Source organism: Bemisia tabaci, chromosome 8 (assembly GCF_918797505.1).
Source record: "Bemisia tabaci chromosome 8, PGI_BMITA_v3".
In the NCBI taxonomy this organism is placed as follows: Eukaryota; Metazoa; Arthropoda; class Insecta; order Hemiptera; family Aleyrodidae; genus Bemisia; species Bemisia tabaci.
Window position 1 is genome coordinate 7,945,334 of NC_092800.1, and position 15,376 is coordinate 7,960,709.

Sequence of the window (15,376 nt, forward strand, 5' to 3'; positions counted from 1 at the left end):
ATATAGTCGTATTATAGTGGTATCCAAAAACGAAGTGATGAATAGGACGGCGTTTTATCCTCATCTCTATATCCAATTTCAAGCAAGCAAGTACCTAATTCAGTGGTTTCATACGCATAGATTGTTAGGTTATGCCATTTAAAAAAATCTTAAACAATTTCACTCTTAATTTTAAAAAAAAGTACCCAAAACTATATTATTTTAACTACTGATGCAGCATAAACATGTTTGCTCATTAGAACCTTGTCAGTAATTTTATCTGTTTTTACATAAAGAGCGGAGGACAGGGCAGTGTTTAATCTCTTTCAATTCATGAGATACGTAAAAATTACTCGTAAATCGGCAGACGTGCAACTCTCAGCCAATCGTGTTAAATTCATCTTTTGCGATATCAATGGGTCGATGTTTAAAAGATGTTTATAGGTAGCATCTGGATAAAATCTGCGCCTTTTCTTAAAAATCATAGGTGAGGGAACGCTCCTTTAACTCAAAATAATATAACGCGAAGAGCAATGGAATAATATGCGAAGTTGGGTTCAAGCCCAACATGCAACTATTTTAACTTCGCGGTGGGCCGGGTTGCATAAGGTAGATTTTGCGGGCGAAATCTTGCGCGAGCGAACGAAAGCCGCGAGCAGATCTCAGATTTCGCCTGCAAAATCGAAAGTATGCAACTCGGCCCACCACGGAGTTAAAATAGTTGCATGTTGGATTCGAACCCAACTTCGTATATTGTTCCATTAACTTACGCTCCGCGCATTATTCAAAAGCCGAGTTTATCCCTCATAAAGGCATCTCAGTTGATTCAACGCGATATTTTGTTTAAATTGTTTTTTCCTATAATTGCTGAGGAGCCTAGAGGAAATTATACATGATATACTCGCGTGATTCCAATTCCAAAGAAGGTAATGGAAAATGATGAAGGAAAATAATCAAACAAAAAATCATGTTACTTAGTACCTGCAATGCCCAAAATTATAGGTTTTTTTTTAGGTTTTAACCCAGCCAGTTAAAGCATAACATTTTTGTAAGAGTAAGAATTTAATCAAATGTTACAGAAGGAAATTCAGGAGCATGTATTGATAGATTCACGCTGAAAAAAAAATATGGTAGATTTTACCGTATTCTGACACAGTGATAGACGTATGATAATAAACACTCTACTCTACTGTAACATTTCCCATAACATGGTAAGTATCACCAGAGTTCTGGTGAATACTTTTATAATTCTGGCTATTTTCACTAAAAAGTATCACTGTATAAAAAATCGAGCAGACTTATAGCAGATGTTACCATACTTTTTTTTTCATTGGAAAAAAAGCCTCTAACCGCCGGAGAACCACAATGTGAGGGCACGGTGCTTTTATAATCTCACAAAGATGAGCTATGATCATCAACTTCAAAGCCATCCCAAACGATCACTCTCATCAATATATCCGAACATCCTGAACATCCTGAGCATTATGAGAAACGTTAGTTCGAATCCATCAAATATTAATATGAAGACGGATTCATCATTCCTCGTCCGAAGAATCAGGACTTATCGCACTTCATCCTTTTTCTTGCGAAACTCATATATAATGCACGTGCTTTTCATTTCGCTTTTAGCTATTTATTAAGCAACTAAAGGCAAATATTTATACATTCCGCCTCGGACTAAGCGCAATTACTTAGTGAACTGAGGGCAATACCCCCAAAGGGCACTGTTTCCGCTTATCTTAGACCTATAAATATGGCATTTCGGCTCAATTTTGAAGTATTGGAAAATGGGCATTGGACGATAAATCTATATCGACGGTGAAAACCCCAAACCACGTATCTCTTTACCGGTGTTTAAAAATCTCCGCTGCTGTTTCATTTTCTTAAAAAAGAACAAACCATTCTCTTTCACATTCCTTGAAGTTTTCTCAGAATTTCCTATGTACGGATAAGAAAAATCACGGAAGTTTTTTTTAGAATTGATATTAAGTACCTCTTAATATGAAAAAGAAAGTATGACAGGTAGTCTGCAACGTCGCAAACCGAGATACGTGGCTTTGGAGTTTGACCATCGATATATAATGCGATGATTGAAACACTTTTACAAGTGCATTGAATCATAATTTTTCAGGGTACATTAGAACGTCTTGCAGTGCTAATTAGTGCAATATGATCCTTAAAAAATATGTTTTCTGTTTAGTTAGTTGGTTAGTTAGTTAGTTAGTTAGTTATAGTTAGTTAGTTAGTTAGTTAGTTAGTTAGTTAGTTAGTTATAGTTTACGACGATCAGCAACCAGCCTATTTACGTCGGGAACCAGGAATTTACTTTAAATTTTTAAATTTAATTGCTTAATGAGTTTTAAAATTTCGGTGTTTGAATTTGAATGAAACCAGAAATATATACTACTAGGGATGGTGTGGCGTGCGCACCATCTGACAAAGGGGTTGATTCCGCAACTTGACATTTATTTTTCAAGGCCTGCTTCATGTCGTGTCCCTCGTAATTCACGCCGGGGCCCCGCCTTAGGTTAGGTCACTGACCTCAGAGCTGTGCTTTCCCCGCGGACAAAGGCAGGGGAGAGAATTCGACATTTTGATTGAGACGTCGCGTCGGAAAACCCTTCTAATCTTTTTTCCACTTGGTTAGGTAATAAAGGAATCGGGATCAAGTTTTCGCAAATAGTCTGCGCCTTTTTTCACACCGCGACAGCTGGATTCAAATGCAGGATATATGTGGAACCAAGCGAGTATAAAGGTGAGGGTGTGGAGGGAGGGGGAGAAGAGCTACTTTAATCAAATACGAGACATTGTAAGGGATGAAATGAATGCTCTGCTTGATATGAAAGCTCTATTGATGGCAACAAAATATTATTCAGTCATTCGAGGAATATTATCATTGCCAACCTCAGTCGTCCCTTTAATCACTATAATGAGAGCATGATATGCATAAAATACCCATGCGTTGGAAATAATTATTTTAAGGTCTCCTACCAACCCCCACCCACCCACTCTTTGAAACGCCTTTTGTGTAGAGATGTACATTGTATCAAAATCTGAGCCTCCCAAATGAGACATTTTACCAAATAACTTCTTGTTTAAATTCTAAAGGTAATGGAATTTGTTGATCTGGTCTGGCTGGCTGTGAGGCTACAGAGAGAAGCTGAGAAGTAGGATAGGTTGCCCGCCTCTCAATTTGAAGGGGTTTTATACTGCTTCGATTTTCAACGCGTAGACTCGGAGGATTGCTCGGATTGAGCACCATATCCATGCACTGAAAAAAAAAGCATCCCTCCTCCCATCGACATGAAGAGAAGCAATTAAATGGCTATCAAATAAAGGAAAACAAATTTTAAAATGGTTAAAAAAATCATGCTTTTTTTAAATATTGAACGTAAATCAAGAACTTGTGTACTGTTAGAGTCAAATAATTAAATCAAAATTGAAAAATTTCTTCATTTAAGTTCTAAAATTCCATTATTTTCGGGCCTACTATATTTTGGTGTGAGACATGGAGACATTACGGAATGAAATGGTATTCGACATTAAGAAGTGTTTTTTCAGACAAAAATTGATGAAAACCATGGTGCGCACCTGAGTGATGAATGGTTATAGGACATTTCGTCAACGATTTTTTCCGCGCACCTGTTTTTTTTCCAGTAATTTATGTCCACGCGTTTTTTCGGCACGGGAGATTTGGTCTACGTGCCAGCAGAGACCCAAATTAATTGGCCCACATGTAAATACAAACGACAATTGCTCATGACGTTTTTGGATGAAAATGTATGATGTCTTGGAAGAATGAGGTTTGCTTGTTTTTTTGTTTTGTCTGTTTTGGTCCAACGAAAATAATATATATTTAAGAGTTTTGGTAAAAATGGGGGAGCGTCAATTCCATGAGACAAAATTCACTAAAACTCTCTACACCTCTTTGGTGTAACAGAACATAATTATATTTCAAGAGATAACTACCTTGTTATACCTGAACCGGATAACCTCTATATTTGCTTCAGCTAAAAGCTCTTAGATTTTTCCAGTGTACGATAAGTATCTTGATTTATATTGCAGAGGAAAGATCCCATACTTTTTAAGGGTGTCTGCCATTGTTATACGTTCAATTTCGTATAATACTGTGCAACACCCCTCTTGTGAAATATGCAGTTGCTTCAGGCGCCGCCGGCACGGCGGGCGGGCGGCCAGCGCGGAACGCGCATCGGCGCCTACAAACCTAAGTGGATACTTCAAGCATTGTGCAATGCGTGATGTATCCACTTAGGTTTGTAGGCGCCAGTGAGCCTCTCGAGCTGGCAGCACGCCGCTCCGCTCTGTTAGCTTCAATATATTTATACTCGCATAGTCAGCGTTTTTTAACTCAGGATTTTGAAATGTTAGCACACTCTGCATTGATTATTCTCATTTAAATTGATGGGAAAAAAATATGTATGAATTTATGAAAGGAGAATAATTATATAATGTGTGTTTTTTTAAATATTGGTGGTTCCGTGTCAACTTTAATGATTTCCAAAGCACTCCACTTCAAATTTTTTCATTTACATTTTGTGCTTTTATTGTGCTGCGGCGAGGTGTACGCGCAACCAAACGCTCAAAATTTGACGAATTTGACCCTGAAACATCGATATACAATGAGTTAACAAACGTGCTTCTTGGTTTTGTTTCCTGTTTTATTCATTTTTACAGTTTCTCATGAATTTCTCACTTCCTTTTGTCAATATAATTTTACATACCGACTAAAATATAACGCTTGGACCAAGCCACTGTTGCTCTTTTTTACGTGTGGGCGTTAACTACTGACAAAAAAGGTGCGCGGACAAGAAATCATTGACAAAATGCCCTGAGACCGATGAATGCGGCACTTCTCTGTTTTTAGCATGAAAATATACTACAAGAATTGGCGTTCAGACGGATCTCATCATTTCTTCAAGTTCATAACCTTGCTAAAAACGACTTTGTTGATACCATGTTGAAATCGCGTTAAAAAGACCATGTTGTTCCTTTTTAACACAATCTCGTCAGGGCAACAAAGTGAGACCCTCGAGCCTCAGCTCGACTAGCCTCTCAACAATCAACTAAATGTCGCATGACCATAAATTTAATATTTTCCACCGTACCCAAGGGGACATGAAAGGAGCATGTATCGTTGGTATATTCAATAAGCAAGACAAAATTTTACAAGGCTATAAAATCATCTCGCGTGTTTGCAGAAGATTCGGATTTTTTGGGACCAGTGCATAGATCTTCAATAGTTTTCGTTTCTAATTTCTCATGATGAGGATTTTTAACTCCTCTTCGTGAGAAATGATGGTATGGTTTTGCTAAGGAAAACCGTCGTATGGGCTTTCAAACGTTTCCAAATTTTCCTTCATGAAAAATGTATGAATTATTTGCCTTGAAATTTTTAACTAAAAAATATTCTAACAATTCAAAGAAAAAAAATGTGTAAGTCTTCTGTGAAATTCGTGTTTCATTTGAGAAATCATCACAATCAAAATGCTCATGAGATGCTATAAGACACCTTGCCAACTCTGCTAAATGTTACAACCAGCGACAGCTGAAAACCCTTAGCAGAAGACCAACTTCTACTTGAAAATGAAGTTTCACACGTATTGTGACAAAAGTTCCATACATATGTTTTATTGTAGGGTGCAGAAACTCGGATCAAAGCTTTGTCTGGAGCATGTAGTCAACTGCGTAAACATGCGAGGTCACGTGATCGTTCAACAGCCACATCGTGCAATTAATTCATGGAACGTGCGATCGATCTATGAAATTGAAGTTCGCAAGGTGGGAAATTTTGTATGAGGAAGTTAGCAAAATGTGTGGAAACGAACGATCTGGCAACGTGGAATTTTCGCAGGTAAATTTTTCGTATGTTTACTTTATGATGCAAACTGGGTCAAATATTAACACAGTTTTGAATTTTGATGTGACATGTATTACAATGTAGTCCATTTTGGATGCAAAAATAATAATTTTGCGTAACTCCGCACTCAGGACACAACAAACAAAAATTAATTGTTTGGAATATTATTCTTCATTGGTCCTTGTGCTCCTTCTTGTATTTTATGAGGGAAAATTACTTTAAAGGAATTTTTACCCATAAGGGTATACATACTTAAGTACCTATGAGGAGCAATACCTTAAATTACACTTACTCTGCATTATTACGATTTTGATTGCAATGAAATTGGTCATATGTGACTTTTAGTGGGATTTTGCCGTATTATTCGACTGCCTTATCATCTGACCTCATTTTTTAAGAGAGGGGTTTAAACGGCTTTTCATGAAGTCAATGTAAGTTTCCGCGACAATGTAAGGCTAAGGGATTTTCTCAATGAAGCAAATCACAGCTCATGAAGTTAGAGATGATTTCGGAATTTTCTCTGCCGAGTTTTTACAACATCGTTGATTAGACCCTCTTAAGAGGGTGTCATGAAAATATTACAGCCTATTACAGTGAAAGACTTATGGACATCATTTTCGAAAATTTTTTGCAAATCGCTGACCTAGTGGTTGCATGTCTACTTTTTAGAAGGCAAATTTTCAGTCTCTGCTTACTGAACTAATACTCAATGAAAATACCATCAAAAATGGAATATGAATGTTTCTTAGGTGGTCACTTTCCGTGGGTTTTATTTCGAGTACTCTCTTTACGTTGGTAAGAATTTGTTTGGGAAAAGTTGCTTTTTCAACGTATTTTGGGAATAATGATGGGAAATGTTTCGGTCGGCATGAATCGATCAAAAAACAATTATGAGAACCGATTGACAGAGATGCAATCAACTTCACTTAATGAATTAAAATTAATTAAAAGAGAACCAGTTTAAATTCGATCGATATGAACCGATTGAAAAATAATAGCGTGAATCATCGACAGCGATAACGATTGACAATGATTTGATAACAAGTGAAAGATTCGATCGATCCATGGGTTTGTCGATCGATTTACGAGTTTTGCGGATCGATTCACAGGTTCGTCAATGATTCGTGGGGTTTTCAATGGAATCATACGTGTTTTTGGTAGAATCTATGTCGGTCAATCGATCGAAATAACCCTGATTTTTCAAATTAAATGTCGATTGAATCAGTATTGATCAAGTCGCCACCGACCGGTTCTCTTTTTCGCTTCTCGGTCGATTCATGGTGATCAAAACGGCACCTATCGTGAGAAATAAACATATTTACATGAGAAATCTAAATGTTACATTTCATTTACGGTTGATGCAAAAACTGCAAATTTCCTTCCTCGCATGATAGAACAGGTGAAGCAATGCATCTTTACAATAAAACACTCTGACAGGTGATGCGTTGCACTAGTTCAATCAAAGACAGTTGTTTTGCAACAGTCTTGTTGCAAGGTGCGTGTAATAATATGTGTAAGTTGGAAGTCGAACATATTAGTACTTTTTTATACCAGTTAACTAAATTATACGATCAAAATGGGGCCTCAGAAATTTAAGCATACGGTAGACAAGCTATTTTAAACTGTCAAATAAAAAATGCACGAATTTTAGCAACTTAAAGAAAAAAATAAACAAAGCTTCCAATTATTTCATAAAAAAAATAAAATAAAATCACACTTGATTCGGTTTCTTATTATTGCACATTTTGTTTATATGATAGTGTATCGGTTGTTTTGGATGAATAATTGGCTCTCTTAAGAATGAATCGTCAAGTGTAGTGCGAGTAAAAATTTAGAGTTACACAGTACACTTAACCACTTCTAAGACGGGATGAGATACCTTTAATTGAAACATTATATTTCTTGCTGAATTTGCTGCAAATTTTCAGGTTGTATCCTCTCGACGAGTAAAGCTATCGCAGTCATATTTCGAGAGGTTGAATTCTTGGAGTTTGAAAAATCAAAGTCAAAGCCTTGATAGACATCGGTACTCGTGTTTGGAAATAAATAAGTTGTTCCTAAATTAATCGTTTAATCGTGTGTTCGGTTACTCAGAAAAAAAGTCAGACACTAATTTACTGGGCCCAAGGAGCCTTTTAACAAGTCTGATTATTTCTACACCTGATCTTCCCCTCCTTCTCTTCTTATCCCTGTGAAAATGGCGGATCGAGAGGGTGATAAAAAAGGGGGAACTTTGGGACACCCCCCCCCCTCTTTAATCGAGTGGAATAAATCAGAGCCCCCCCCCCTCTCCCACCAGGATAATTTTGAAAACTCAACTGCTACTAAAGATTGATATTGATGGAAATTCAGCTTTTGAGATTTACATTTCTTGATAAAAATTGAAGGGATTTGCCCCTTCACTTGATATTTCACTGCGGAGAGAACGAATAACAAAAAGATAAAAAGTAAAGATAATACGGCAGAGATCAATTGAGTGGCTTGGAGGACAAGGCACATAAGTGCAATTTTTGCTATTTCGAGAAATACATGTTTGAAGTTTCGAAATTACATGGATCATTATGGCGGAGATCAAGTTTAAACTGACTTTTTGAAGCTTAAAAGTGGAACTTGGGAACGAAGTTTTCACAAAATACGCATTGAGATTAGTTTTACTTGAAATCATTAATATCTCAATCACTGAACTTATGCGCCTTGTCCTCCAAGCCCCTAAATTGAGCGATTATTTTTTCTTTCTTTTCTTTTCAATAAAAAAAAATCTGTAAAATTACTACAATTGTGTGAGTACGTTATTGCACTGACCTTACCATAAAGATACCACAGTTCGCACATGCTATTTCATGTAGGTGATATTTAGGATATGTACTTTTTTAGTCTTGCAGTTTTCTCTTCACTCCTAATTTCCTCTTTTCCGTTGTCTAATCCAAGGAAGGAACCATGTCACCATATATCCTCTCCTCCGAATTTGCCACTTTCTCGTAAATCGTCATCCAGCAAAAACCCAATGGCGAGGCGTGAATGCTCGATTATTGATATGTCTCCATTTCATGCTATGGTAAAGAATCCATCATTAAAGTGTTCGTTGCATACACCCTGTTCTACGATCCTTTTCCATTGGTGTAAACGGCAAATCAATCGATACGCCTTAACTCACGCCACGCCATTGCAAAAAACTAGTGACTAATTAGTTGTTAGACCAGCGACGCAACTAAATAAATTAACTCTTTTCACTCTAGTTACGATGCATTACACCAACAGCAGATCATCAATATCAAATGCGCTCCCATTGTCCATCACATGTTTATTGGTCCTACACTCGACTGGCATCACAGAAGCAACAATATGGACTCACGAAGCAGATCTTCAAATAGCGCAGAAAACCTGCGAAAATGCACGCTTTCCACTCCTCTGCATCTCGACATTGACTTCATTCCCGAATCTTGCCTCAAAATCCATACCACAGATGATCCGCTCTGTTCTCAACCATACCGTACACGAGGTCCATTCCTGTTCACACGACTGTGTTCATATAAAAAAGAACCACCAAACCCTCGCCAATACCGAGCAGATAGCACTCGATGATTGCATACACTTGTTCGATGACACCAACTCGACACTGAGGACCGCTATTGCTGACCTCGAGCGAAATGAATTGGGCGACCTGCAGACCGCCCTCAGTAGAGCGATGACCAACTTAGGTACATGCCTAGAGAGCCTGGCTCATTGCGATAAGAACAAGCTTAGGGAGGAGGTTTCATTCGAGACTTTCTAAGCTCTCTAACCATGTTAGTAATTCACTGGCGATGCTGCATAAAGTGCCAAATTTGGGAGCCCCACAAAATCTGAGGTGTTTCCGGAGTACGGGGAAATGAAAGGGGAGTTTCCGGAATGGTTGTCCGACTTAGATCGGAGGTCACTCACGTCACATGGTCCGCCGCGAGGCCATGGTCCACGCAAAAGTCTAAAGGCTGGTCCGGCATTCGATATTGTGGTGGCTCAAGATGGAAGTGGGGAGGTTTAAAACTGTGTGGGAGGCTATCAATGCGGCACCCGCCAACAACCGGAACAGGTGAGTTCCATTTTATATGCAAGAATTTGTTTATTTATAATTGAATGATGTCGCGCAGAAATCGCTAATGTCCATTTTTCAACTTTTAAGTATACTTTTCAAGAGTTGTTATAATCGTGAGTGTGGGGCAATGACTGATTTCGGGAATAAAATAATCCTAAAACGAATATTAGCATCGTTTTCATGGTTGCATCTAACTACGAAAAGATTATCAACCCAAAAAACTCAAGACTGAAAAAATGTTGTAGAAAGTTGGAAAAATAGACATTAGCTGTTTTTGCACGGCACGATTCAATTCGGAACAAATATTAAATATGTAGTCCTCTTTAATTCCTATGGTTAAAATTGACCACTAGACAAGGTACGACTTTAAGCATTCTAATACATATTTTTTAACCAGAATTTCACCTAGAACACGATTCTTGCATCGAAAATTACTGAATCAACTCCTAACTAAGATATTAACGTTTGTCGTTTTTATTTTACCCACAGTGACAGAAAGCTTTCGTATACGAAATTCTGACTCAATTTGTTCATAATAAACTGAAACTTTCGGCTGATACAACGATTATTTTGTTACCCGTATTGGGTAGTATAAATGGACCACTTCAAGCCGAATGGAACCAACCCACATCAGCTATTGCCAAATTTATTTGAGCAATTTAATTTCTTACATGAAAACGGTTGTGCGGATTATTGTGCAAATGTCAGTGAATTTTCTGCACAGTACGAAGCAAATTCTTTTAACATTTTCAAAAAAATCCGTACAAAAGCTCTCTTGCAAAAAATTAATTACCCAGCTAAAATTGGCAATGACTGATGTGGTTTGGTTCCTTCCTGCTGAACGCAGTCCAAGTATGCTGTTATTGCTGTGAAGAATGAGAGCTGTTATTTTTTCTTGTTCTGGCTAATTGTGAAGGTTCACGATATACATTAAGGCCGGAGTGTACTGGGAAACTCCATGGGTCGTCAAGACTAAAATTAATCTGATGCTGGTTGGTGATGGAATTGGGAAAACTATTCTTAGAGGTTCTAAAAATGTCAAGGATGGGACGACAACATTCAATTCAGCTACTTTCGGTGCGTTTAGTTCCAGTTTCCAAAGTTAATAATGTGACGTTTGTGTGTCAGTGGCGTGGCGTGCTTCGCGATAAATCACTTGATCTGCCATTTAAAGCTATGAAAAAGTATAGATAAACAGAATGTTCGTAACGAACACCTTGATAATCGATTCTTTACCATGGCATCAAATGGGGAAATCGTCACCTCCCGGCCAAAGCGCCATGCGACGTTTCATAATTTCCGTTGCCATTTTATTTTTTACAGAGGAATTGTTCAACAAAGCTGTCCGAAAGTTCTCTGAATTTTCTTTGTGCTGCCGATGAAATTTAGTGAATTATTCAACCGATTCAACGAACAAATTTTTCTGTAAAAAAATGAAATGGCGGTGAAAATTTTAAACGTCGCACAGTGGATGGAGTCAATTAGAAAGCGGACATCAACTTTAGACTTAAACTGAAAATCTTTATGTTTATTATGCAACATTTTAAACTTTAAGGGATGCTTAATAAAGTAAATTTCACGAGGAAACCAATGGAACGACTTTTAGAACCTCAAAGTTGTGTTTGAACGGAGTTATACGTTTAAAAATTCCAAATTTTGTCCGACATCTCCAATTGACTCGATCCATTGTGCGTCGCATGACGCTTGTGATACTTTGGCCGGAAGGTAACGAAATATCGGATAGGATATTCTATCACTCACGCCTCGCCACTGACGTAATAAACTCAACAGGTATACGTATTGGACTTTCTGTAGTGAATGTTTATTTACCTAATCTTGTAGGTGCCTTGGTATTATTTTAAACAGTGCGTTCTCTCTTGTTTTGTGCGGCTAAATATGAAGGTATACGATATACATAAAGGCCGGAGTTTACGTGGAAAATCCATGGGTCCCCAAGGAGAAAATAAATCTGATGCTGGTCGGAGATGGAATCGGGAGGACTATTTTAAAGGGTAGTAAAAATGTTGTGGATGGATCAACCACTTTCACATCAGCCACTCTCGGTGCGTTCCGCTCAAATTTCCTGAAATACTTTTCATCGTGTTTCTTTCATATTTTCTATAGACGATTTTAGTGGTGACGTCACGGAGCGATATTGGTGGTTTGATATCTCGAAAGTCGAAATGTGCCCCAACAAACAAACAAACAAACAAACATAACCTCCAAAATGAACAATTGACGAAATAATGCTAAAACTAGCCTGAAACCAAACAATTAATCCATGGGACTTTAATATTATGAAAGCTACTCATTTACCAAAACGTTGAGATCACAATCACAAGAATTGATTGTAAAATAAACTCATAATATCATAGACAGTCATCGAGCGAATTCCCTACACCCCCCCCCCCCCCTGCCTATATCCCGCAGATTCCTCCATGTTCGTTTGTTGGGGCACGTTTCGACTTTCGAGGTATAAAAATTATAACGAGATGTGACGTCACACTAAATGCGTCTATTGTAATTGACTCATTCACATGTCATTCATTTTAAATGCCAGGGACTCGTCTTTATTTTGAAGAAGGGACGATTGAGTGGATTTTCTGACGTTTTTAGTTTTCAGCATTATAAACTTATACAGAACAATTATGAAGAAAATTCAGTAAAAGTTTTAACGGACTCCACACATTTGCTTTATTTACAGAGGATGAAACTTTAACGCATATCCTTAGATACCGCAACCGAGAAAAACCCTCTCTGTACTCAGCGAATTAATTGATTGGAAATTTCAAAGCTGGGCCTTAACTCTTACCTCTGTCTTTCCGCGAGAGGTCGTTTTGGTAAATTGCACCTCGTAATTTCAGTTTAAATGCCACCTATCTTTTCTTTTACCGAAGATATTTTTTTTTTTTTTTTTTTTTTTTTTTGGAGCACTAAAATATCAGTTACGGGCTATACAGACATACCGTTCGTTCCGGGCTCTAAGTTCCGGGTGCTGGAGCCGTCGTTTCAATTGCTGCAGGTGCTACGCCCGGAACTTTCGGTCTCTGAACCCGGAACGCGGACGGTGTGTCTACATAGGCTACTAGTTCCAAAGTGTACAATGTCCATAAAAGCGATTCGTCACAAAAACGCAATATAACTGCTTTGGGTACTGTCCGTTTTGCTGCGGCCTACCTTCTTAATACTGCTAATTAAAAAGGATTTTGGCTGTTTTGGCACACAATTAAATTACTTTCCGATTCTTCTTAATGACTGATCAAAAATCCACTCCTAACTCAATTTCGACCAAACTGGACATTGTACTCTTTGAAACTAGTAACCTCAGTAGCCCCTCCCTTTTATGGCTTCCCCGCCGAAGTTTTTTTTTTTTTTTTTTTTTTTTTTTTTTTTTTTTTCATTTTGGCAAGTTTAAGAATATCGACGGTGAAACTACCAGACCACGTATCTCGATTTGCGACGTTGTAGACTTCCTGTCATTCTTTATTTTTTAATGAGAAAACTACTCAACGTCAATTCTCGAAAACTTTCATATTTTTTCCTCTCTGTGGGGAGAAAACTCTGTGAAAATTTCAAGAAATAATATTGATTCGTATTCCCTCAAAAAAATATAATGGGAGCGGAGATTTTTAAACATCGCAAACGAGATACGTGTTCGTGTAGTTTCACCGTCGATATGCTTTCATCAAGTCACTATATTTCCCAGCGTTAACGTAAATCCTTCTTTCAGCTGTAATCGGTAACGGCTTTATCGCCAGAGGCATAACCTTCGAGAACGTGGCTGGCTCCGTGAAGCACCAAGCCGTGGCGGTGCGGAACAGCGCCGACATGTCCGTCTTCTACCAATGCGCCTTCCTCGGCTTCCAAGACACCCTCTACACCCACGCCGGCCGCCAGTTCTACCGGGAGTGCCAGGTCGCCGGCACGATCGACTTCATATTCGGCGACGCCGCCGCCGTCTTCCAGAACTGCGACATCATCGTCCGCAAACCTGATCCCTCCCAGACCAACGTCATCACCGCCCAGGGTCGCGAGGACCCTCGTTCCAACACCGGGATCTCCATTATCAACTGCAAGATCTACGCCGGGGCGGATTTGGCACCTGTCAAGGCGCAGTTCAAAACCTACCTGGGTCGCCCCTGGAAGATGTTCTCGCGGACGGTGTTCATGAAGTCCTTCATCGACGATCTGATCAACCCTGCCGGGTGGCTGGAATGGGATAAGGGGTTCGCCTTGACGACGCTGTATTACGGGGAGTATCAGAATACGGGGCCAGGGTCGAATACGGCCGGGAGGGTCAAGTGGTCCGGGTACAGGGTGATTACTAATGAACAGGAGGCTGGGATGTTCACCGTGGATAAGTTCATAGCGGGGAATACGTGGTTGCAATGGACTGGTGTTCCCTTCTTTCCTTGGTTAAGTTAAGTAGAGATTGATGATTACTTGTTCGTCGAAAATTAGGAGAGTAGATTTCTGTTTTGTTACGTTACAACGGAAAATACATAAGTTTCTTCAAAAAATGCATTAAAAATTAAATATATTTAATTTCTTGGTTACATTCTGCGACGATTTTCGCGGACTCACTCTGTCGAAAACGTTATCCGAATGTGTGTGTTATTATTTTAACGGACAGGTGTGGAAATGGACCAATAGACAGGTTCCCTCAATTTTTTATCTACAAAATTTGGAAAGTAAAATTGATAATAAAACATCATACTTATGTCAGGATTTTCAAAACTTTCAGTTTTTCCAATGGGTTTCTGTGACCGTCTCGCCGGTGAAACTACATACCGGGCCACATATCTCAGTTTGCGACGTTGTAGACTTCCTGTCATACTTTTTTACTACTACATTTTCATAGCAATACAGCATAGGCATAAGCTAATCAGTCCACGGCCCGAAAGAAAATGAATCGGTTTCTGTTAGACGGGTGTAAGTTTAAAAACTACGAACCCTAGCGTACATGCTTGATCAACAAAAGCCAGGACTCATGAGTCATTAGACTAATGACCATCGAAAGAAACCGATTCAATTATCGGTCAACCACCCTGAAAATAATTCTCGGTCGAATACGATTCCACGTAGGAATAGACAAATACAATTCGGTTCTTTAAGGCCGGCATCGAGTAGTTAGGAGATCAAGTCATACGTGCGTAAAAAGTTGCCTGAAGTGTTTATTGAAGGGGTTTTATTCACGCAGCCGTTCAGCGAACAGCGATGCCTCGTTCATCTACTCGCTTCAGTTTATCGTTACTTCTATCATCATTTTAATTTCAATTCTGGTCAGAATGGATGGAAAAGAATCTATGCATTATAAATTTGAGTAAATTCAGAGCAGATTGCTAGGGAACATTTTTTTTTTTTGTGAATTTTAGCATGAAATGGAATTGATAAAGAAATGTATAGGAGACAAAAACAAGTAAGCAAGGAAAAATTGGATGGGATAA

At 38.6% G+C, this 15,376-nt stretch overlaps 1 protein-coding gene across 1 annotated transcript; it reads left to right on the top strand.

The window, feature by feature from the left end:
- Positions 1–7,261: 7,261 nt before the first annotated feature.
- Positions 7,262–14,474, top strand: LOC109040939 (uncharacterized). Its single transcript, XM_072303167.1, is given in 7 exon segments — positions 7,262–7,370; positions 9,094–9,605; positions 9,607–9,679; positions 9,682–9,866; positions 9,868–9,926; positions 11,832–11,992; positions 13,660–14,474. Coding segments are annotated over 7 exon segments (1,758 nt in total). The 5' UTR covers positions 7,262–7,297; the 3' UTR covers positions 14,355–14,474.
- Positions 14,475–15,376: the final 902 nt, after the last annotated feature.